This window comes from Antedon mediterranea, chromosome 9 (assembly GCF_964355755.1).
Source record: "Antedon mediterranea chromosome 9, ecAntMedi1.1, whole genome shotgun sequence".
Lineage (NCBI taxonomy): Eukaryota > Metazoa > Echinodermata > Crinoidea > Comatulida > Antedonidae > Antedon > Antedon mediterranea.
This window is the reverse complement of record NC_092678.1, coordinates 7,018,648-7,045,778: the sequence shown is the minus strand read 5'-3', so window position 1 is coordinate 7,045,778 and position 27,131 is coordinate 7,018,648. Positions and strand designations below refer to the sequence as shown.

General features: G+C 33.7%; 1 protein-coding gene and 1 long non-coding RNA gene across 3 annotated transcripts in view; both read left to right on the top strand.

The window, feature by feature from the left end:
• LOC140059242 (uncharacterized) overlaps positions 1–2,744 on the top strand; it is a 37,413-nt gene extending 34,669 nt beyond the window's left edge. The window contains exon 4 of one of the 2 annotated variants that reach the window (XR_011847159.1): positions 2,618–2,744. This is a non-coding gene — a long non-coding RNA (uncharacterized lncRNA). The remainder of the gene's footprint in view (positions 1–2,617) is intronic. The other variant, XR_011847158.1, reaches the window with a different exon arrangement.
• Positions 2,745–9,102: 6,358 nt separating this feature from the next.
• LOC140058122 (uncharacterized) lies at positions 9,103–20,855 on the top strand. The gene is made up of 8 exons (XM_072103677.1): positions 9,103–9,252; positions 9,497–9,619; positions 11,502–11,799; positions 15,529–15,671; positions 16,388–16,486; positions 18,132–18,668; positions 19,080–19,322; positions 20,329–20,855. Exons 1-8 carry the CDS (start codon positions 9,134–9,136, stop codon positions 20,366–20,368), a joined length of 1,602 nt encoding a protein of 533 aa, XP_071959778.1. The 5' UTR covers positions 9,103–9,133; the 3' UTR covers positions 20,369–20,855.
• Positions 20,856–27,131: the final 6,276 nt, after the last annotated feature.

Here is a 27,131-nt window from a genome sequence, read left to right as displayed (position 1 = left end):
CAGTGACTGAACCATAAACTTCTACATTGAAACAAACTAGAATTAGACGTAATAGCAAAGAGTGTAGTTACTTTAGAACTGCAGTAGGGTAATTTGTAGATCACTTATAATATAAAATAACATTTTTCTACTATCTAATTATTTTTATGAGTTTTGTTTTAATACAAGACTCTTTTTTTTTCAAAATCTTTGTTTTATTTTTAGTAAAGATAACGTGTGATAATTAACGACAGTACAACCAGGTTCATATGTTATGCTAGAGGAAATATTAACACTTACACCATAAAATGAAGACAAATCATTTGGGAAAAAATACATATGCCACACCATCGATTAGTCTTTAAACTTTCAATGTATTAATTTGTCTGTAAGTTATCTGTCAAGTATCTGTATAGTTTAACACTACTACTGCTTTAGGGACGTTGAGACAGGTCAGAAGTAAGCTCTGAAGTAGCAGTTTGGTTGTTGTAAGCCCTGGGTAATGCCTGTAAATACACTCTTTGTATTAAGTTTACTTTAACCCTACAGGTACTACAGACAATTTACTCCTGAGAATGTAAAGATACGCACTAGCAAAACTAGTATTATAAATACACAATAAATTCAAAGCTTGTAAATAGATTTATATTACAGATCATTGGCACGTTTAACTTCAGCAACAGTGAAATGTATTAAGCATGTTGTGGCAATCATCGGAGGTAGCACCATGCGCATAATTTCATGCTTGTGAAGTAAATTTACATCTTTTGATTAACGACAGAGTTTTAAAAATGAGAAACAGAACATAATGTCTTCCAAAATCAGATTAAATTATTATTTTTTTAATTAATTTCTTTAATTAATTTCCTAAATTTGAGGGAAAATAAGAAAATACATAATATATTTTTATAGTTTTATTGTATAACTCTATTATTTAGAGTAAATTTACTCCTAGCTTTTTAGTTGGAGTGAACCTAATCTTGCTTATAGAAAGTTCACTCTACCAGCATTTTATCAGGGTAAGTTTACTGTATTATTGTTGGAAAGTTTGTCAACTATATACAAAATATTAAAAGTATATATACTTTTTTTAGTAAGTTTACAAAGCTAGTTTACTTTATCAACTTTGTAAAGAATGACAATAAATGCATTCTACTATTTCAATTATTAGGAGTAACTTTACTCTAGTTTTCTCAGGAGTAAATTTACTCCAATAATTTGTTTTGAGTAATTTGACCATTTTAATAGTAAGTTACTAGTTACTCAATTGTATTATTAGATTTTACTCAATTCTAGATTAAACATACTCTAATAGCTACTACTTTTTTGTAGTATTATAACAGTGATACCCTACTACCAGCATTTTTTTACCGAAGTTTACACTAGTAGTAAGTTAACTCAACGCTAGAGTAAACTTACTCCTAAAGTTTACTCAACCCCAAATTAATCTTACTCCTAAAGTTTACTCAACTCTAGATTAATCTTAATCCTAAGTTTACTCAACTCTAGATTAATCTTACTCCTAAAGTTTACTCAACTCTAGATTAATCTTAATCCTAAGTTTACTCAACTCTAGATTAATCTTAATCCTAAGTTTACTCAACTCTAGATTAATCTTACTCCTAAAGTTTACTCAACTCTAGAAGAATCTTAATCCTAAGTTTACTCAACTCTGAATTAATCTTACTCCTAAAGTTTACTCAACTCTAGATTAATCTTACTCCTAAGTTTACTCAACTCTAGATTAATCTTAATCCTAAGTTTACTCAACTCTAGATTAATCTTACTCCTAAAGTTTACTCAACTCTAGATTAATCTTACTCCTAAGTTTACTCAACTCTAGATTAATCTTACTCCTAAGTTTACTCAACTCTAGATTAATCTTACTCCTAAGTTTACTTAACTCCAGATTCAACTTACTCCTAAGTTTACTCAACTCTAGATTAATCTTACTCCTAAGTTTACTTAACTCCAGATTCAACTTACTCCTAAGTTTACTCAACTCTAGATTCAACTTACTCCTAAGTAATACTCTACTCTAGAGTAACTTACTCCTATAACTACTAATTTTTTGTAGAAATATACCCTATCAGCTTATCTCTACTACTGTTTTTTTATAAGTTTGCGCTACTAAAGTGCACAAATGATTCATTGTTGGCAAACTATTATAATGGTCAATTCTTAAATTGTGTGCCCTAAGCAAACCACACAATGCATTAAAATGACATTTTACCATTTAAGCCATTCTATTTTTAAATCTAGAAATTATAGTTATTACCTTGTCTTCCTTCTACAAGTTTGCTGCCTTAATTGTTGAAAAATGTCCTGTTGCTGTTCATTGGAAATTCAATCATTCTTTTTTTTTTTATTCTATCATAGCTCCATTTTTTTAATGTTTTTCATTCTATTTTTTTTCTTTTGAAATTCATAGTTTCATTGGGTTATTTTTTGGAAAATGCAATCATAGTTTCAATCTTTTTTTTTAAAATTCAATCATACTTTCACCTTTTTAAAAATTTCAATCAGGTTGATTTTTTTTTATTCAATCATAGTTTGTTCATGCATTAACAAAATCAATCATTGTTTCAATCTCTTTTTTTAAATTCAATCATAGTTCTTTCTTTTTTTATTTTATTAGATACTACTGGAAAATGTCATCCTCTAGAACCTTTAGAAGCAAGCAGAAAACGGTTTAGATTGATTTTTATTCATAATTATTTTGGTTTTTCTCACAGCACGAAATAGCAACATATTGTAATACTGACATTCTCACCAACTTGTTTGCCCGTTACTACAGTAAATTTGTAAATAGCGTTGGTACCAATGTTGTCATGTGAAATTGTATGTATTACATTCTGTTGCAACATTAAGCATTATCATTTATTACACTTCTTAATTTTATTAAATTATGATATGATAATTATAACCGTCATTATTGACTTATTTGATATTGGAATTTATTGTTATAATCTTTATCATTCCTGTTTAAAGTGGCCTGGGATGAGTAAAGAATAGTACAGTGCACACTTATTTATCATTATTGTCTTTGTAGATTGATTTACTAATAGGATTTATCAATTGGATTGATTTAATTGATTGATCAATTTAATTGATTTGTGCAATTTAATTTATTTAATCAATTTATTGATTTACACAAATTTGTATTTGTCACCTATTTTTCTACTCATTTTGATTGAATTTATAAATTTGATTGATTAATTTGATTGATCAATTTAATTGATTTGTGCAATTTAATTTATTTAATCAACTTATTGATTTACACGAATTTGGATTGACTTTCTGTGCTTACATTTTGATTAATTTACTCACATTTTGATTTGATCCACTCACATTTTAATTGACTTTGTAACATTTTATGTAATTACTTTTTGATTGATACTAATAGTGACTTAGTCACCTATTTTAATTGATCGACAATTTGATTAAATTTATAAATTTGATTGATTAATTTGATCGATCAATTTAATTGTTCAATTTAATTGATTTGTGCAATTTAATTTATTTAATCAATTTATTGATTTACACAAATTTGGATTTGTCACCTATTTTTCTACTCATTTTGATTGAATTTATAAATTTGATTGATTAATTTGATTGATCAATTTAATTGATTTGTGCAATGTAATTTATTTAATCTAAGTTATTGATTTACACGAATTTGTATTGACTTTCTGTGCTTACATTTTGATTAATTTACTAACATTTTGATTTAATCCACTGACATTTTGATTAATTTACTCACATTTTGATTTAATCCACTCACATTTTAATTGACTTTGTAACATTTTATGTAATTACTTTTTGATTGATACTAATAGTGACTTAGTCACCTATTTTAATTGATCTACTCAATTTGATTAAATTTATAAATTTGATTGATTAATTTGATCGATTCATTTAATTGTTGAATTTAATTGATTTGTGCAATTTAATTTATTTAATCAACTTATTGATTTACACAAATTTGGATTTGTCACCTATTTTTCTACTCATTCTGATTGAATTTATAAATTTGATTGATTAATTTGATTGATCAATTTAATTGATTTGTGCAATGTAATTTATTTAATCTAAGTTATTGATTTACACGAATTTGGATTGACTTTCTGTGCTCACATTTTAATTTAATCCACTCACATTTTAATTGACTTTGTAACATGTTAGATATTTAATTACTGTACATACTGTATTTTGATTTATTTCAATTGAATTTGAATTAAATGTAATAGACTTACTCTACATACATTTGATTTAATTTACACACATTTTGATTGAATTCATCATATTTTAATTGACTTAATACATGTTGGTTGCTTCAATCATTGTTTTATTGAGATTTCAATCATAATTGAATATATAATGAATGTTTTAAGATTGTTTTTTTAATCTTTCAAAGTTTTAATTTATATTTCACATACATTTTGGTTGCGATTTCAATCATTAATTAATGTAATTATTTAATTGAAAGTTTTGATTTTTGATTGATATTTCTATTTTAATCTATATTTCACATTTAACTAACATTTTTTTAATTGCCTATAATGTTTTTGCTAAGTAATCTTTACTCAGCAAGAAAAGACCAATGTGTACTATATATTTATCAAAGAAAACATTATGCAACTTTATTTGGAAATGTTTGATACGAATTTAGTTTGTTCTATAAAAGTAAGTCCAAGGGGTGAATCCCTTAAATAGGTACTTGAATAATATAGGTATATATTTTAACAAACGGCATTTAATGCTATTTAATGTGAATTTTTTAGTAATACAATAGTTATAATGTAAATGATTTTAATAAAACAGTAATGTTTAGTATTTTAATGAATTTTACCAACTTTGTTTTCGCGCTCGTTCTTGGATGGATGGCATTCGCATCTCTGTCTAAAAAATGTCATCAACCTGCTTGCTGTTCGCACGATCAACACGATTTACGTTTCTAATTCAGAAGGTGTTGTACTCGAAATAGGAAATGTAACTTGTTATTAATTAGAAATACAGTACTTATTTGGTTTGAAAATACTGACATACATACTTTGTTCTTTAAATTAATCGTGGAAGGTTTTTTTTTTAATCCGGGATACATTTTAAACTTTCCTGAATGATGCATCTACTTTGGTATCAGACATGCTTGTAATTGATTTGTTTCAATTATGTAGGCCTGTACTTAACAGGTCATAGCTTCAAGACGGAACTGTACAGTACTTTACACGTATGTTATACTACTGTGTAATATAAATACATACATAAAACATGAAATACCTAACATAAATTCTTGCGTTCTAAATTCCTAATTATTGTGTAAAATATAAACTTTTAATGTATAATGTTATCGCAATAAGAATTATATATACTCGAGGTACATTGGATTGTAAATATCATCAAGAAACTTAAAACACAAACAAAATACAGTAGTATGGAACGATGTGATGTTGAAAATAAGGAAGTTGGATTAACAAAATATAAAGTGGACTTGATTCCACTAGAGGACGTAGCGCAAGGACGTAAGCGTAACGCAAGTGATTTGACCAATCTCAAGTGATGGATTATTTGAACTGTCGCTTGTCATTGGTCAACTCGTTTGCGTTGCGTATACGTCCTTGCGTTGCATCTGTAGTTGGAACCACGCTTTAAGGGAACAAAACCAGATCAAATACAAATCAAGAAATGGATAAAGATATGGCACCTCGCCAGAGCAGATGGACAAAACTTATCACGGAATGGACTCCCAACAACACACACAAGGGGAAGATCATATTGCAGCATAACCAGGATGAAAGCTGCAGCACAAGACAAGAAATAGGTTTAGCTTTTCCCTGTGCTGACAGTAGCTGAAACGATGATGTTGACAAGGTGCATTGCGTGCAATAGATGATTGAAGGTAAGTTCAGCTCTTTTAACAAGTTTAACACCACCTCCATCAATGTGATGTATTGTTCAGTTAACGTTACTGCTTAATAGTACAATTGTCAAACTTTGCGCGACGCTTATTCATAGTATATGGTTTTCTTCTACAAAATTAATTTCGAGTAATCTTAGTCGTGATCTTATTGGACTATAAACTCAAAATTATTATGACCTATTAAATCTATATTTAGAATGAATATTTATTGCGTTACTTTGATGTCTAAATGTGAAAATCAATCAATTAATTTGCTAGATATATAGGCCTATTCTTGTGCAGGTGAACCAACGGTCATCATCAGTGTGTATGTACTATATTATGCTTTATCATTTACTTAAAGGCACTTTCCCTGCAATTGTTGAAGTTTTGTAAAAAAATAATACATATTACTTAAAACATTAAACCAGGTCATTTCTGTACGTTCTATGGTTAATTATGATAAAAAGAGAAAACAAATGCACCTAATGATCTCTCGTAGAATATGTACAGACGGTCTAGGTTTGTAGCTGTTGTTGTCTTGTTTTTTTTTCTCTTTTGTGGCGCAAACACCACTTTTATTCACATTCATATTATCTCATATTACATAAAATCGTATTATTTAACTTGTAAATGTCGTTACAGTTCATAAGTAACATTTTTACATATATGAATTCTGTATTACTCCTTTTTTCATTAATTTTCTTATATTTTGTTATACACTTGACAGGATCATCATTATCATCTATCCCGTTTTAAAATAGTTCACACATTTTTATTTGTTTGTTTTCATTTTACAACCCGGATTATACAATATATTTATATACATGATAAAAAAAACAATAATAGCTCAAAATTAATTAATTAAATTTCAGTATATCTCCAGGCGGTTTAGAATTAATGTTCTTTGCCTCTTGTGTTTATATATATATATATACAGTATAAACAAATCAGGCACAGAACATTAATTCTAAACCGCCCGGAGATATACTGAAATTTAATTAATTAATTTGAAACGATAAAGATGAGGAAATCTGTGAGAATGAGAAAAAGTCGCCCCAACCGAGACTCGAACTCGGACCGCCTGCTTGATATGCAGATGTCGTAACCATTAAACCACTGTTCGAAATATATATAAACACAACAGGCATAGAAATAAATTCCAAACCGCCCGGTGATACACTGAAAATTATTTAATTAGGTTATATGCATGATATGCATATAACCTCTTGATTCTTTCAAAATCTTTATTTATTTATTTACTCTTTCCTTAGCACTATTTTGTCCGTGCATTATCTTGGCATCAGTTTAATCTAGCTAAGTCAAGTTTTCAGAGTATATTCCTCATGGCCAGGAATCGATGTGGTTATATTTTCTCGATGCGTAATCAAAAATTACGCGGTCTACGCGCGATTTTACGAAATCACGTTTGTAATCATATCTTCACAAGCATGAATCACAATTAAACAAAATTTGGTACTCATAAATTTCAGGTCATATTTCATCATATGGCAATAAAATTACGTGCGTAGCGCATATAACGGTTGCGTACGGGCGCTTAAAATGTTCAAAATTGTCAAAATTTATTTTCGATGAAATTAGAGTACGTTTCAGGCAATTTTAAGCGTTTAAAAAATTGCCATGAGTGCGCAGATTTTTGCACGCGCACTGCGCGTTAAACGTTAATGCGCACTCTTTTTGCCCGATTTCTGTTTTACACTCTTTAATAATATCATCATATTTGATTCAGGCTTCAACTCGAAATTGCGTTATACGAGCACGTCAAAAGTGACTGGCTACGCACGTATAAGTTAACAAAATGGTGAAAATATGCTAAATTTTAAAATTAATATATATCGTCAGAATGCAGGGGAACACCTATTTTTTATTTCATTTTCTTGAAGTGTATGTATCATATGTATGATTTATTATCAAATAAAGAGAACAAACGTTGATTAAGTCATCATTAATTGCATATTAAATTTAAAAAAAATAATTTCGACAATCAAACAAATTATGACATTTTCTTAGGCCAAAATAACAAACTTAACATTAACTTTCTTCCTTCAAAAATTCATAATTAAAGTTAAAAGTATGTAGTTTGACAGTGCATCATTTGTATACATTTTAAAGATGTTATCATAGTAAAAAATTATAATTCATTTCGGTATGTAATAATCTATTTGCATCAAAGTGGTTACTGCATAGTAAATACACGGAGGAATTTTTCTAATACTTTTAGTCAGTTGTGGTCTGTGCTCGTGTCTATGGCATTCAAGGTACCGAGATCGAGTCTCACCTTGGGAAACGAAATAAGAATTTTTTTTTATTATCCGTATTGTTTGTTCAAATTTATTTCTTAGTGTATAGATTATACACATGATTTATAATGAAATCTAGATAAAAATTAACTTATGTCTTTATTATTATGTAACAACAAATGTGGTTTATGACATTATACGCATATGGATCTTTGATCGGATTATTGTGATACCGGCTATAGTGTTCGCGTTAGCAAGGTCCTATCATATATTATAAATAATTAAAGATTCTGAGAAAATCAATCAATCAATATATCTTTTAAAAATCAATTATCTTTATTTAAATCAATGCATATAACCTATAATTCGTCATAGTGACGAATTAAATCTAGTTAATTTTTGAAACGATAAAGATGAAGAAATCTGTGAGAATGAGAAAAAGTCGCCCCAACCGAGACTCAAACTCGGACCGTCTGCTTGATATGCAGATGTCCTAACCATTAGACCACTGGGGCTATATATATATATATATATATATATATATATATATATATTTTTATATTTGTTTACGAATGTAATAATGACTCAACATACAAATATAGAAAAGAGAGGCAATAACCGAGTAATTTACTCTTTGCCTCGTTATAAAGAAAAGCACTGCAGGTTGATTGTATAGATCTTGGACTGGCTAAATAAAGATCAATAGAACACTGTACTGCCTTAGTAATTCATACACCCCTCTACCCACACCAACATTGACATGTAACAATGGTAATCCATTGTTTGTCCAAACTTTGCCTAATTATTGTGAACAAATTTGCTATATAATAGCTTTCACATCGCCTTTCCACTTGCTAACTCTATTGTTATGATGAGCCAATCACCTAGATCTAGACCTGTTGTGAAAAACAAGTTCAACCACTTTGAGAACGGTTGATTGAAGCTAAGGCTGTTCCTGTTTAAAACTATATGAGTTTTCCTGAAATCATTGATTATGTTTAGACAACTGGCAGTTAGATTTCTTCTATTCATCTTCGTACTTTTAGCAGTCATTACCTTATTGTATTCATCAGAATTACACAAACATTATTACCCAATGTTCACTTTTGCAAGGTTAGTAGATCTCTCTTTTTTTACTACAGTGAACCTATTAAGAGGACACCTTTGTGCTCAATAATGGTGGTTGTTTGTACATTTGAGTGAAAAATGTTTGCACAAATGTGACTTTTTGCACAGACCCTCAGTTGCAGCTTGCTAGTTTGTCTTCAGTGATTTACTAGAAACATTTTTCATTGGTAGGCCTAGTTTGGTGGTCTGTGTATCGCCGTCACTACATTTTCTTTTTGATTATTAATAGGGGCCACAATCAAGATTTGAATCACCGATGGTCTGAAACCGTTGAGCCGCATAAAACCATCAAGGATTTAGTTGAAACTGAACTTAATAAAACCATTGACTTAGTCAAGGTATTTGATTTAAGGTAAGCTGTAATTTATTGGTAAAGATGAAAGGTATGGATAAATTCAAACCAACCTGTTTACCACTTCTTACCAATTCTAGCTTGCAGGCTATTGCTTTTGCTTTTTAGGATGGTATTTATTATACATACCGTGTACAGTAACACCAGACCTATTTAGCAAGGCGGGTCCGGTACTATTTTAAAAACCAGGTTATTGCTTTTGATAAATTATAATCGGCGCGTAATAAAGTGTTTTTAATGCATCACATCCATAACGCTACCATCCATCACACTTGGTCCGTTTCACGGAACGTAGACGACACCGTTCTGATTTTCCATTATTTAACGACAGGATGTCCTCTTCCGTTCTGTGAAACGAAACAAGTGTGAACGTGCCTATTAATACTGAAATGCGCTTTAGTATTACTGTGTTGTAAGTATATCCAAGGAGATAGAGTTCATGTATTATAAACCAGTAAAATAAGACAGTTTTGTCAAGCTGTCATCTAGATTTGCCATCAGCTCCTTTCCAGCCACTGAATAATGTTGATGTACAGTATAGTCTAGAAGACCAGTCGTTAGGAGTTCGCAAATATGCGACAGTTCATGCGCAACAACTAATTACTAAAACCAGATGAAAACGTTTTCACATATCCAAACACTTTCTTTCATGGGAGTTACTTGTGTATTCCTGGATAGTAAATACAATAGTGATACTAGATCAAAGATGTTGATGTATTTTTTTTAGCTGAAGTGGGTGATTTTAACATAAATTAGGGTTCCATCAGATGTTTGAAGAGCCAACCAGATTTGCCACTGCACTAAATTGTTAAAGCACACTCATTGATCTTGTTACTAATCGTGGACAACAAGTGTGCGATGTTCGTGTCTTGGAACCTTTCTCAAGCTCTGATCATTGTATGATATCTCAGAGAATTCGTAGTCAAGAGAGCTATAATTAAATACCCATATAATAAGACAGATGCAAAACAATTCAAAAACAGCCTTAGTAAAATCACATAGGATTCCATTTATGATGAATATACACGTATAAAGAAAGTATTTGACAACTTTTAACGAAGTTTATGAGTTGTGTTAATGCAGCTATTCTCGGCAGACATCATCATATTTACTTGATGGAAATTTGCTTTCAAATGTTAATGATATTACTTTACTTGGTGTTGTAATATCTCATGATTTGTATTGGTCATATCAAGTGGACAAGGTTTCATTCAAATGCCTGGGTTTTATTCAATCATGGCAACCGGATGTTATACATCAGTCCTGCTGCAACTTTATAGATCTCTTGTTTTGCCTCATGTCAAATACTGTTCTCAAATCTGGTATCCTTACCTACAATGTCACATAAACAAGACAGAGAATATCCAAAGAAGAGCCAGCAAATTTGGAATAGTCTTATGCAGACATATTATTTGAACTTAAACACCAGTGAACCTACTAAAAGCAATTATTTCACTTTTATTTGTGTCTTAAATATGTTATACAGGCTACTGAATTGTTTGATTTTAAATACGTTGATTATTAACAGCAGGAATTTGAATGTTTTAACGTTTAAACATCTCATATCTAAAATCGATAGCAAAAAATACTGTATTCCAATTCGATTTATTCGTATTTTGAATGGGCTACCGGCTAATATCAGAAATTCATTTCTATGCAAAAGTTAGACACATGTGAAAGATATTTTTAAAATAATTGTAGAATCATATAATTTTATTATATACGGCTACAAAAGCTGTTGGCTTCATTTTCCACTCCTTGGCACAATCTATTTTTGTATAGTTCTGTTTGTATAAAGTGTTTGCCGAAATTAATAAAATAAAAATAATTTTTAACGATTAGATAACAAAATAACACTGAATCCTATTTATGTCATTCACAGGAATAAATCGAAGGAATTCAAGTCGAGTGTGTTAATACCTTTTTATCAACACACCAATTTTACGAGCCTGGCGCAATTTAGGAAAGCTAATCACTTTGGCAAGTACGTTCGAAGAACAGGAAGGAACATTTCTCGGCATCGCACATGCGCAGTGGTCGGCAATGGCGGAATTCTTCTGAACAGTGGATGTGGCTCTGAAATCGACGCTCATGACTTTGTGATGAGAACAAACATGGCTCCTATAAAAGAATTTATAAATGATGTTGGAAGCAAAACGAACATAATGTCTGTAAATGTGGTCTCCACTAGACTTTTACTACAATGCATTAGGAATGTCATCCAAATTATCATTTGAACAGATTACGAGATTTTAAAAATGTTGTTCTTTGGTTTTCTACGAGAAATAGGCTACGTACTGATACACATTTTGAGCTTCTTCATTATTTTTAGTCGCGTGGAAGCGACTCTATAGTTCACTATGTCGGTCGGTCGGTCTGTCTGTCGGTCTGTCTGTCGGTCTGTCTGTCTGTCTGTCGGTCCGGTATCACTATTCGTTTTATCGCTTTCTGACCTTATCTTGATATCAGTTTAATCTAGCTAGGTCAATTTTTTACAGTATATTCCTTATGGCCAGGAATCAATGTGGTTATGTTTTCACGGTGCGCAATAAAAAATTACGTGGTCTACGCACGATTTAACGAAATCACGTTTGTAATCATATCTTCACAACCATGAATCACAATTAAATAAAATTTGGTACTCATAAATTTCAGGGCATAAATCATCATATGGCAATACAATTACGTGCGTAGCGCATGTAACGCATGCGTACGCGCGCTTTACATTTTCAAAATTTATTTTCGATGAAATAAGAGTACATTTCAGGCAATTTTAAGCGTTTACAAAATTGCCATGAGTGCGCATATTTTTGCGCGCGCACTGCGCGTTAAATGTTATTGCGCACTCTTTTTGCCCGATTTCTGTTTTCTTGACTTACTTTTCAACTCGAAATTACGTTATACGAGCACGTCGAAAGTGACAGGCTACGCACGTGTAAATTTAAAAAAATAAATGTTTTTAAACATTTCAACATTTTTAAACATGTTCAGTAATTTCGGTCAGTATAGTTCACTATGTCGGTCGGTCGCTCTGTCTGTCTGTCTGTCGGTCTGTCTGTCGGTCCGGTATCACTATGCATTGTAGCACGCGACTTAATGGCTGTTGGCCTTGTTACATTAACAATGTGAATGTTTCAATCGCTTATCCGTTTACAAAGTTGGCGAACACTTTAAAAATGTAAGATGTGCTGTTTTCATTAGAACATTGATGATGGGGTTTGCATAGTGCCATACGGTACCATCAATAGGGTTGTGCCTTTATAGGACATCAATATACTTACCCACCACGGAATAAGAAATGCAATGATTTTACCTAAAGCAGTTTTCCATTTCTAATTTCTTGATATAATGTTACTTAAGTGCTTAAAAACAAATGTAGGTATATTTCCATTTCATGAACACATAGGCCGGTAGTGGATCCTGCATTTCGGGAAAAAAGGGGAGAGTGGGAGACAGGTCTTAAAAATGTTAAAATGAAGTGCTGAACCTATAACTTATCTTTTGCATTGCAAATTTAGAAATTTACTTTATTGATTTTGCTAGTATGGTTGATTTTCATAAAAACCCTCATTTTCAACTGCTGTTAATGCGACCGACTCGAGCGTCGTCCCACAATACGTCTTTTGCACTGAATAGTGTTTTTAGGTCGCCGTGCAGAAATGCGTATTGAACATTCATACGTTCTGATTACTTGCACATTGTTTGCGTCACAAATAGTAGTTGAAATGAATACGCATGCGCATTAGTCAAGGTATGAATCCCTTGCATAATGTACGGTATAAATCTTTTTTTTTTCTTTTTTTCAGATTCTGGAACATAAAAAAGCGCCCTTCATCCGGCCTGTTGTTATACACTGCAGCCGTGCAGTTTTGTGATAGGATATCACTGTATGGATTTTATCCTTTCAGCATTGCACCTGGTGGAAGAAACCTGACATATCACTATGAAGGAAAAACGAAAACTGAATTTAAAAATATCCATGATATGCCGAGTGAATATAAGAAACTTGTAAAGATGAACGATGAATGATACCTTCGAGTGGTTACGAATAAGTGCGTGCTTTCACGTAAATCAGTTAAACAAAATTGATAAGCAGGATGTTCACGTGTATTTCACGAGTGCAATCCTATGGGCTTTTCCAGTAGACTTACATTTAGGCAGCCCCTCCCCTCGAACATCTAAAGAAACTCAAACATGTTGTAATTATAAAAAAACTATAAATGATGATGATTAACGCACCCGACGACCAGCATGCTTCGAAATGATCACAATAATATAGAGTTTATCTTGGTGGTAATCCAACTTACTTAAATGATTAATTTAAAACTGAGTAAATCAATATAAAATAAGGCTTTGAAAACGTCTGGTCGTTAATTATACAGTATTATTTTTCTTTCGTGGGCTTTTTACACGAGGGAAGCGTTTCTTTGAGTGGCGTTTATTATTTGTTTAAGGAACACAACGTACTCAAATAAACACTCATTCAATATGAAAAACAAAATTACTATACAGAACCATTGTTTACTTACTGCCTCTAGCAAGGTTTTTTTTTTTTTTGTAAAAACGTTATTGATTAATAGCTGAAGAATACAAAGACCAACAAATGCTGCGATGAATAATACGCATTATGGTGGTTTTTTGTGTCTGTGTACTGTACTGTATGTGCATCATGCCAGACTAGTATATGCTTCAACTGATTTTCTTATTTGAGTTGTTGTACTGTATTTTAAAAAGCAATAAGTATCATATCTTAAAACACCGGTAAGTCACGTTCTTTATAAAGCTACAGTTACACTTCACAAAACGGAATAGGCCTAACATACACGATTTAACTAGTGTGAATGCAGCTTTAGGATGTTTTTACGTTGGTCACTTTTCTGTAAACATCATTGTATTATTCTGTAAATATTCAGTTTAAACGGAACTAGACTAGTGGGTGGTGGTGTGCGCAGTAGTAGACTGTATTAATAGGCAGTCGTGTCATTTTCGGTTGGTGGTGATCGTGGTAGGCTTACATGATTTACTAAATTATTCAAAATTGTTGACTAATGAACGGTCATGTTGAAAGTTACCCTATATAAATAAATAGGTTTATAATTATAATTTGACTGGATTTAAACATGTTGTGTTCATGGTAGCGGGACGATTCGGCCCTGGGACGATTGTAATGTACATAATTTGCCTATGGTAGCCTACTGGGCGCAATGCCAGCAGCGTATCGGCTGCACACTGTGCTTTCTTAAACAGAGGTAGCCTACTGGTATTAGGTAAAATCACTTTGTAATGTGCTCTCCAAAAAAATCATTCATATATGTTACATTTTTGGCAAATATAGATGATGTTGTTCAATGGTTATAATATAAAATACTTACTATCTAAAGGACATTTTTGTTGCTATTTGAGTGGCCGAGAACTTGCGGTTTTCCATGGTTTTTTTTAGGTTGGCTGGCTAACGAGTCTTTTTGGATAAAGACTATTTACCTGGAAAGCCCAGAATGCTGGTGTGAACTTCAATGAACCTAGTAGCGGGCCTAGTAGGCTACAATCTTTCGAGACGAGTATCGGTAGGGTAGTAGGTCTACTACTGTAGTTCACATAATCGCTGTCGTAGAAAGAAGGAGAGCGCTGTAGAATTAAGCACAGACAGGACGTGACCCTTAGTGAAACGGCATGTAGTTGAAGAATCAAATATCCACAGTGTCGTGAAATGATTATACAAATTGGAATTCATATTGTTATTATTTTAAAATTTTACAGGCTTATAATCTTTCTCTCCTATGGCAATCGCTGTCGAGAAATATGTTTTGTATATTGATAAACTGTTATTCGCTATTCAGTATTTACTGTATAATATATTGTTCAATAAAAGCTTTCATGATTTTATTATTTAGGCCTGTATTGAAATTTGAAAACCGTTGATAATGGTTACACAAAAGACAATTACCCTGTTTACGTTTCTAATAAGCTTCTCTGTACTGGTAACTGCATTCACTCTATTATGGTCGTCAAAATATAACGACAACATACACATAAGCAGACAGTATTATCAAAGGTTAGTAGAAACATATCTTAGTCACTGGCTTAAAATGGAACAAGGTATCATTACATATACTGTACCTAAATATTATAAACTCTACTTTACCAATCTGATTCTTTCATATATATTCTTTTATGATTTATTTTATAATTTAATCACATATTCCATGTCCGAAAAGGTCTTTGCTATAAATTATGTGCCCTTATCTTATTCATTCCGAAAATATACGCCTTAAATTTAGTTTTAAAGGGTTTTCCCGAAGCACCATTGGTTCGGAACAACTTAATTGCAATAGATGTTAACCGTGCACGTAGTTGCAGTAGAGACGGTCCCTATTGTTAATTATGAACTTACTTGCGGTTGAGATGGTCCCTAGTGTTAACTGTGAACTTATTTGCAGTAGAGAAGGTCACTATTGTTAATTATGAACTTAGTTGCTGTAGAGATGGTCCCTATTGTAAATTGTGAACTTAGTTGCAGTAGAAATGGTCCCTACTTTTGATTGTGCACTTAGTTGCAGTAAAGATGGTCCCTGGTGTTGATTGAGCACTTAGTTGCAGTAGAAATGGTCCCTACTGTTAATTGTGCACTTAGTTGCAGATTAATTGCCGTCGCGATTTAGTTGTACTGTTTTTATTTAGTTTTTGACCAGAGACATTTTTCACTGCTTCTCAACATCGTGGCCTATTAGACTGTCTCTATTTAATACCACTAATTCATGTTATTTACAGATATCTGCCAACTGCTAAAACACCGAGGAGATCCACGAAGGAATTAGTTGAAAATGAACTTAATAAAACCATTGATTTAGTTAAGATATTCAACTTAAGGTAAGTTTGAGCTCCATTGCTTTTTTAGATATTTACTTTTTTAAAGAAATGGTCGATCGTATTATGTCATTCGATTTATCATCCGAATTTCATGTTTCTATTGCAATAATTATCATTTTTAATAACCTACCTGTGAATACTGTAATGGTTAAATTTCACATGATTGAATTGTCGAGCTAATACCGAATGGGTATACAATAGTTCGGTACAATTTACATCCTAAACACTTTAGCAAATCCAAATTGGCCTACCTTTCTAGTATAATCGAAACACAAACATAAGTAATAGATAAATATATAAAATTATTTTTTATTTTATTTGATCGAAGAGACAAAGATGGAATCGAAAGATTTAGCTTATACGCATGCGTATTCATGTTTACATATTCCAAATCATTCCCTACGCATGTGTATAAGCTGAAGCTTTTCGATAGTATAATATTATGAATGTTTAAAAGAGTTGGAAGGTCAGAATATTTCATGAGTTGAAAAAAAAGTGAATTCTCTTTGTTTAACGAGGCAGGGCCGAGTTGAAAATAGAGCAGTCACATGACACGTGATACGTAATTAACCAATCAATTTGCTAATGCAATCAGTGTGTTATTTATTATTCAGGTATATAAAAAAACATTACAAAAAGCAGAACAAGTCTGAAATGATTGTAGTATATATATTAAAAAGTTACAGATTACAGAAAAATGTACAATATGCATAAAATATAAATATACTGTACATTAACCATTTAAAATTTATGCAATAGAACAATATTGCAATGTCATAAAAATAGATAATTTCTTCATTCATTTTATCAGTACAAAGTATCATTAATTAGGTTCACTAGTATTTTAAATATATTTATCAAGGTTTTAATTTATTTTTAGCAATATATACAATAGTATTAATTTAAATGTATGTATTTATTTACTTAGAAGAATCCAATATTACATGCATAATGTCCATCAAGTAAAACAAATAAAAAAGGTCGCTCCAAAAAAAAAAGAAAATATTTAAACCGTAAACATCAAAAGTTATTTAAAACATAACAAGGCCAACCGCCATAAGTCGCGTGCTAAAACACATAGTGATACCGGACCGACAGACAGACCGACCGACCGACAAAGTGAACTATAGAGTGCATTTTATTAAGAGTAAAGCAGCTTAACAATATAAGGTACAGCAGACCGTTTATATCTGTCGATTTTACATTTAGGCACTTCCAGATTTCCACCTTTGGATCTAAGGTTTAATTTTTGCTTGCGGCAAGGAGGGAGCATATCCCTGTGCAAAGACGATTTTATGAGACCCTGACTAAAGGAAAGGACCAGACTTTCCCTCCTTGCCGCAAGCGAAAGGAGTTGCGTCTCCTCTAAAGCTAAATCGTACGATAAATAATTTTCCCTAGGATAGTAGAGTTCTTTTTTGAACAGCTTCAATTTTTTGTGCAAATTTTTTAGTAATTGCGCCATGCCACACAGGGTATGCATACTCAAGAGTAGGTCTAACAGAACACCTTGATCAGGTCATCCACATCCACAGATGCGCCAGATTTCCTCATCACAAATAAAGCAAACATCTTTCGAGATGCCTTAGAAAGTATGTCTGTGACATGCATGTCCCATTTATAATCATTTTTATTTCATTCACAGAGCGGAAGCAAATAAACTGGAGTTTGGTTTGTTAACACCTTTTCATAAACATGGTAAATTTAAGAATCTGAGAGAATTCAGAAAAGTTACTCATTATGGCAAGTATGTTGGAAAAACAATACAAATTATTACTCGCTATCGCACATGCGCAGTAGTCGGCAATGGTGGAATTCTTCTGAACAGTGGATGTGGCTCTGAAATCGACGCTCATGACTTTGTAATGAGATCAAACATGGCTCCAATAAAAGAGTTTGTAAATGATGTTGGAAACAAAACGAATATAATGTCTGTAAATCGTGAATCCACAAAATTTCTACATTGGTACATCCAGGGGAAAAAACACGAAAATTATGAGCTATGGAAGTCAAAGTGTGGTTTAGAAAGATTAAGAGAGTTTAAAGGTGCAGTTCTTTGGTTTTCTAAAGAATATACTCCACGAACTGAAAGATACTTTGAGTTTCTTCATTTTTTTAGCAGAAACAACTTGAATGTTTCAATTGCTTATCCGCATAAGCAGTTTTATCACAATTTAAACACGTAAGATGGTTATCTTGTTATCATTATTGTATAGTATATTTGTGTTAGGATTAACCAGTAGTAGGGTAGTCTTAATTGTTGATAAACCGGTGACCAATCAATAAAGTTAGGCCTAATATTGTTCTTGTAGCGTTGCCAAGTTAAAACTTACATCCAACGCTCTTTAACTTACAGATATTCTATAAAATAGAAGGCGTCGTAAAGCCCGTTTTCTACGTCATTTTTGCGTCCTCGTGCGAACCAAGCTTCACACAAGCTGAACGACATTTTGCGGGTGAACCAAGCTTTAAGACACGCAGGATTATTTCCTTACGAGATTTTACGTCGAAAAGTTGCGTTTAAATCTTTGCATTGGTTCTTTAATAATCTTTCATAAGCCGAATTACTAAAAATCTTTCTTATATTTTTCAGATTTTGGAACATAACAGCCCCTTCATCCGGCCTGTTTTTGTACACGGCAGCCGTGCCTTTTTGTGATATGATATCATTGTACGGATTTTATCCTTTTGGCATTGCACCTGATGGAAGAAACCTTACATATCACTATGATGGGAAATCCAGATTTTCGTTTAACAACTCACATAATATGCCGAGTGAATATAAGAAACTTGTAAAGATGAACGACGAAGGATATCTTAGAATGGTTACGAATAAGTGCGTGCTTTGATGAAAATATTTTTAACAAAAACGAAAAGCAACATATTCACGTGTATTTCACGAGTGATATTCAAGTGCTAACATGCCTAAATTTAATTTAAATTGTGTTCAAAGCACAATTTGAAATGTTCAGAATTGTCATTATTAAATGAATTTACATACAAAATAAAAATTTGAAATATTTAAAAAGTTCTATTTAAGGTGTATGAAAATATTCGTCAAACTCAAATTAAGAATTCATTATTTATATAATTGGTAGTCTCTACTATTTATCTTTGCAAAGAGAGAATTACAAAAACAAAAAAGACAATCATGTTCAATGTTAACATGAACCCTGTCATTTGACCTTTATCTTATTAAGGCACAAGTAGCATGAAGTACAAAAATATAGAAAATTAAACGTAAAATCAGATAGAACAAAATAATAAAATTGGGTGTACTCCCACAGTTCAAATAGTTGAATGACCCTTGACCTATTGATTTTATCAATTGAATGATTGAAAGGCATTAATATGAGGTGTTTTCATGTGAAGGTCTTTCAGGTAAATCTGTCCGGTGACCTCTATTACAGTCAGCTCAGAATAGCCAAGTGCAAAGCTATACACGTGAAGTGCATTGAATAATACTGCCATTAAATCCCTCTTTGTGTTTTTGAGTAAATCAATATAAAATAAGACTTTTAAAACGTCTGTGCGTTTATTATTCAGTAGGGTATTTTATTCGTGGGCTTTTTACTCGAGGGAGGCGTTTCTTCGAGTGGCGTTTATTATTTGTTTGAGGAACACAGCGTACTCAAATAAACACTCATTCAATATGAAAAACGAAATTAATATACAGAACCATTGTTTACATACTGCGTCTAGCAATGTTTCTATTGTGTTTTTATTTATTAATGTATTGTAAAAAGCAATAAGTATCATATCTTTAAAAAATTACAGGTAAGTAACGTTCTTCTTTATAAAGCTACAGTTTTTTCTTTGTTTTTTTGGTTTTTTTTATCCAGTTCACAACCAACATCGATGAAACCGCCACTAACAGGTTGAATCAAACAACAAACAAGTTACACTTCACGAAAGGGAATAACATACACAATTGAACTCGTGTGAATGCAACTTTATGATGTTGTTACGTTGTTCACTGTAAATGTATATTTTTGTATTACTCTGTAAATATCCAGTGTAAACGGCCGGAACTAGACTAGTGGGTGGTGTGCGCAGTAGTAGACAGATTACTGTATATTAGTCAGTCGTGTTATTGTGATTGGTGGTGATCGTGGTACACCATGACTGAATTTAAAATTGTTGACTAATGAACGGTCATGATAGAAGTTATCCTATTTAAATAAATAGGTTTATATAATGTGACTAGATGTGTGTTGTGTTCATGTTATCGAGACGATTCGGCCCTGGGACGATTCAGCACTGGGACGATTTGGGGACTAATCAGTTTGGTAAACGAGTTCTGTGATGCAAGGAAGCAATTTTACTTGGCAATAATTCCAGAAAATGTTGCCTCTCATATGTTTGTTGTTAATTGAAAACTGTAACGGTAGTCGTGTCGAGGGCCAAGACAATAACGATGGCACACAATTATTCAATGTACAAAATATATTCAATCAAAAAGTAATAATTATAAAACAATGTGAAACGTAGTGATTCTGACTGATGTTATAGTCTCAAGAATCAATACCCGAACTAACTAACTTAACTACAAAAAAACATATATTTATATTAAGGGGACAGGAAGGATGACTAATTAAATGGTACCACATCCTGATTGACTTTCCTTGGAAGACCCACCTCAGGAATGTAGTGTTCCAAGTTAAGTAGACATCGGGGAGAGTAAGGGGTGAATAGCCTGTGTGACTAATAGGGTTTGGTCCCACCATGTTACATTCCCCCGCTCGTCAATTCGAAGCCGTGTCTTCGAAACCAACGAGTCACTGAGCCAAAAATGTATTGAGAAACAAACTTAACTACGAACATCTTAAATCTAAACAAAAGAAAACGTAACGCAAATCGTCACAAATCAATAAATCGGCTAACGTGGCAAAACATACAAAAGTAAAAGTAAAATTGGTAAAGTTCTCAAATTAAAAGTCATAATAATAATATAAAGCGTTCATAATAATATATAGCTCAGCAAACATGTTCAGTTGAAAATGAAAGTCAGCAGGTCATAAATGTAGTAACTCCTGTATTTACTCCTGATGATCCATCAATCAATCAGCTGTTGCCTAGAAACAAGTTGACCTGCTTCCCAAAATTCAGTTCATAACAAAAAAAATTGAGAACGACATAACTGCAGTTGACTGTCCACTATATCTTGAAGAAAATTTTTAAAAAGTGTACATTTCTGGATTCACGTTTCTCATCAATCCGAGGAATAAAGTGAAATAGTTTATCAATAAGTAATTCTCATGTAAGTGTTAAAAGTTTCTTGTGATCCATTATAATTAACTTCATTCAGGGAACATAGTTGTGAAAAGCTTCTTGTACCCAATGGGCAGGAGGGGAGAACCAATAAAACACAATTCAACATACACATCATCATGACAGTGGCAGTAAACTTAATACTACATTTAACTAAATCCAATCTGATAAGCAAATAACAACTCGACAAGACCATTTGTTTGCTGGTGAAAAGGGGTAGACGTCATCTGTTCAATTTGTAATAAGTCTGATAATTGTTTCATCAGTCGTGAAGTGAAGTTTGTGCCCTGATCGGATAGGATTTGTGATGGGAATCCAAAATCTTTGAACACCAATATCAATGCATCGGCCACAGTTTTGGCTTCAATATTACTAAGGGGCACAGCAAAAGGGAATCGAGTGGCATAGTCGCAAATTGTCAGTATATAGGCTTTTCTGTTTTTCGAACGTTTAAGTGGGCCTAGAATGTCAATTCCTACTTTGGAGAATGGTTGACCGACAATTTCTATGGGTTTCAAGGGGGCCTTACTATACGTATTAGCATGGGCTGTTTTCTGACATATGTCGCATGTTCTACAGTACGTAGCAACATCCGAAAAAATACCTGGCCAATAAAAGGATTGTAGGATACGTTGTGTTGTTTTGTTTACACCGAGGTGGCCGGATGTTGGGTTGTCATGGGCTAAGGAAAGTATAGTCGGGCGATAAATTGTGGGCAATACGATTTGTTCTAGGCCAGGGAGATTAACACTGGTCTTAATAGATTTCCATTTTCTAAATAATATATCATCTTTCAAATAAAAGCATACACGATGAGAATTAATTTGGTCAAAAGAGACAGTTCTATCATGTATTATGGTGCTAATGGTTTTATCTTCTTTTTGTTGATGTGCAAGTTGGTGTGGTGTTGTTTTGATGTCCAAAGGTGAATGATCGGTAATGTGGGCAGTGGTAGTGTTGTCATTTTTCTTTACAATTCGGGACGATCTTGGGGAAGGTTTAAGTGGTAGGGCATCAGGGATTGGGGACGTTTTAACATTAAGGGCAGCAGCTAAATTAATAGCCTCTTGTCTTTCTTGGTCATGGGCTTGTTTTCTGGTAATAGCTAGTATAGAAGGGGGCCATGTGACGTCGTTTGGGTTACCGGTCATAACTTCGTTGCCAAGTAATAAGTCTTTAGGGGTGTCATTACTCACGGCTGCCTTTAATTTTCCTCTATAGGCCTTACAATCAATATGTACGTGTACAACTGGGAGGGTTATGCATTGACCAGTAAAGCCTTGTACGGTGACAGTTTCACTGGTATAATCCTTGGGTTTCACAAAAGTACTTTTTACAATGCTTTGGGAGCACCCAGTGTCTCTAAGTATTTCGGCCTGTCTGTTGTTAATTGTACCAGACAGTAACCATGGGCTGGTCCCACAATTGTGTTTAATGTACAGGCCTAGTCATTGATCTTTTGCAGGGTTGTTGTTAAGTGGGCATTGTCGACTAATGTGGCCTGGTTTATTACATTTATAGCATGTAATGTTTTGTGTTGTGTATTGGCGAGTTGTGTAGGTACCGCTAGGGGCCGAATAATTATCAAAAGGGATCGAGAGCAAAGGTTTTGGGGAATAACTCGATGTAGGTTGGGGAGGGCCTTGGGATGCGGGACTGTAACTAGAAAACGACGGGGCTGTTGATGGAGGGGCGGATATTCTCGGGGAAGGTCTGGTGTTGGGTTTAGAAATAGATTCCATCCAGGGTTTACCTTTAATTTCAATCAAGGTATCGGCAATTCGAGAAAATTCATTGGACGTTTTGGGCTCTCTTTCTTTGATTAGGGAAGCAAGTGGGAAGGGGAGATTTTGGATTGCCTGATCTAAAACAAAAAAGTCAAGAATTTCCTTGGGGTCTTGTAGGTTAACTTTTGCACTTCGGAGCCACCTCGTCATGTCTCGATCAAGTTTTCCAACCCACTCTCTAGTGGACATTGAAAGGGGTTTGGGGGTTTGTCTAAATTGTTTCCGATATGTTTCGGCTGTGAGGTGGTACTTCAAGAGGATAGCATCTTTAAGGTCATTATATGTGAAGTTCTGTAAAGGCATATCGTTGTAGGCCTCCCTGGCTTTACCAGTTAATTTTGGGAGAAGGTGTAGGGTCCAATTTTCGGGGGAAATTTGGCACTGTGCTGCAATACGCTCAAAGCATGACAAGTAGATGTCAATGTCATCCTTATCTGTGATTTTAGGGATCTTATTAATGGGGCTATGAGTATCCTGGGGCGGTTGTTGACGCATTCGAAGACGTTGGAGTTCAAGTTCTAACTCAAGCATGCGCATTTGCATAGCTGTTTCGGATTGAGATGGTGGGGGAGGGCTAGGTGGACTCTCAAAGTTAGGAGCCAACCCAGGGGTACTAATAAGGGTTGTACGGGTTTGGGACCGAGTAAGTCGCGGAGTTGCCATTTTAAGTGAGAATGTACGATAAGTTTGGAATCAATTAGGCTAATAACAGAATGTACCTTAACTACAATATAAGTAATATTGAGAATTATTATACAATTATCAACAAGAATTATTAAAGTATAAAATAAATGCCACTGTCAGTATGAAAGTATATGCTAATTAGAGTGTAGATTGGTTACTCACCCTTTACTTGTGTTGCTCTTTGTACGTCTCTGTTCCTTTGTGTTTCTTGTGTTTGTTGTTTCCAAGAGTGTAGAATGGTTACTACTCACTCTTTACTTGTGTTGCTCTCTGTGTTCCTTTGTGTTCCTTGTTGTTGTGTCCAAGAGTGTAGATTGGTTACTACTCACTCTTTACTTGTGTTGAAAACAAAATCCGTTTCGGAAATAAAAATCAGCTTCTTTTCAAATTCTACAGCTTGGTCGACTGTATAAATTTACTTTTTCTTCGTGAGTTCGTAAAAACCGCTGCCACCATGTAACGGTAGTCGTGTCGAGGGCCAAGACAATAACGATGGCACACAATTATTCAATGTACAAAATATATTCAATCAAAAAGTAATATTATAAAACAATGTGAAACGTAGTGATTCTGACTGATGTTATAGTCTCAAGAATCAATACCCGAACTAACTAACTTAACTACAAAAAAACATATATTTATATTAAGGGGACAGGAAGGATGACTAATTAAATGGTACCACATCCTGATTGACTTTCCTTGGAAGACCCACCTCAGGAATGTAGTGTTCCAAGTTAAGTAGACATCGGGGAGAGTAAGGGGTGAATAGCCTGTGTGACTAATAGGGTTTGGTCCCACCATGTTACAAAAACAGACGTAATTAATGGTGAAATATATTAAATAGATAAATAATTTATGTTATCAATATGATACACATACATGTGTGTTGGAGTTTCCGCACACTAATTGTTCCATGCGAGGCATGATATAGAAAAAAATGCTCTCGTGAATTGTTGCAACTTGAAGGCCGGCCACTCGCAGCCGGAATTTATTTTGACGTAAAACTCAACTTAACATTATAGAATAGGCCTACAAGGGCGGATCTAGAAGTATTTGGAGGTGGGGGTGGGGGCGTGCAAGCGAAGCTAGCAACCCAGAAGCCACCGATGTATCAAAGTATTGCGTAATCACAAATAAGAGTCGCTACAGCGTGGTTGCTACTAGAACGCAACGTAACGCAGCGACGTATCGACGCAAAGTGTTGTATTGCGTAATCAAAAGTGGGAACCGATGACGCAACAGTGCTGCAAATATCGCTACGGGAAATCAAATCAGCTTGATTTCACGCAACAAAGGCAAGGCAAAAGAACACTGGAAAACATAGTAGGCCTATAGGGCGTACTCAAAGGTACGAACCAGGTCAAAGTCTACGTCACGCTAACGTAGAAACCATGCAGGTTTGATTTCCCGCAGGTGGGGAAAAACACAATTATTGGAAGGGCATTTGCTTATGTTGCGTCGCTAGTGGGAACCAAGCTTAAGGGAATCACGCATCTACGCAAGAATAAATGAGATAAATAATAGTCGTAAAGTGCACCCCTTGAACGAGGTCAAAAGTCAAAATAGTACTTTTTCTACCGGGTTTTGTCTAAAACTAAAAATTGAATTGTTATAAATGGGAAAGAGATTTATTTCGATTTTGAGTTTATTGAAACACTACTACTACTACTACTGCGTCGAGCTTACGCAGTAGTAGTAGTAGTAATTGTGTCCAACATTACCTTACCTCAGCTCCTTTAACCCTGTCGGATGTATCCTTACTCAAGCCTCTGGCCTATTTCCTGTTCTAACTCAAGTTGTTCCTGCATAAGATATGATGTCATCCCTCCATCTACGTGGGTGTCTCCCCTTTTTCTTTTGCCGTTTATCGGCTTCAATTCTCTCAATGTTTTCGTCCATCTTTCAGATTTCCTCATCTTTATCGTTTAAAATTAATGAATTAAATCTCAGTATATCACCGGGCACCTAATTTAAGTTTCAATATTAAACATAATTTGGTTTTTTTTATCCATTCCAAAATTGTTTATATCTACCAAGCTATCTTCTTGTTTCCTACTCTTACCCTCTCCACCCTCTATTCACCAGCATATGCCTCCTTTCTTCTTATTTCTTTTATTCCTGTTTACTGTTTGTAATCCATTCTGATCAGACCTAGGTAGAATGGATCACAAACTGTATGAAGAAGTACGAAGAAGAGTGAGATCAGGATGGGGTGCCTTTTGAAAACTAAATGATGTGATGCAGAGCAACATACCACCATGTCTGAAAAGGAAGGTATTCAACCTATGTGTCCTACCAGCTATGACCTACAGCTCTGAGACATAAGAAACTAAAAGTTGCTCAACATAGTATGGAAAGAATCAAGATCACCAAACGGGACCGAAAGACAAATAAATGGATCAGGAGCATGACCCAAGTAACTGATATCATCCAGGTAGTTAAAACAAAAGAAATGGACATGGGCCGGTCACATAGCAAAAACATCAGATGGGCAATGGACAAAGTTAATAACATAATGGGTACCAATATATTGTTCAAGACATCAAGGAAGGCAAAGAGCAAGGTGGAGAAATGAAATAACCAAATTCCTAGATGTCACCTGGATGAGAAAAGCACAAGACAAGTGGTGCCACATGGGAGAGGCCTTCACCCTGCAGTGGGTCGACAATGGCAAATGATGGTGATGACAGGTAGCATTTGTTTGATTTAACTATCTACTTTGTCCAAGTAGTACAGTACTCTCACATTGCACTGAAGGGCTAGTGCTGCCCGAAAGCTCTGCTAACTTTTCTGGCTGTTTTATTTACTTTATCGTATTGATTTAGGTTTTTGCTTTTTTCTTTTGTATCTACATTGAGATCCAGCCACTAATACCCACAGCATTGTCATATTTTCAGTAATTT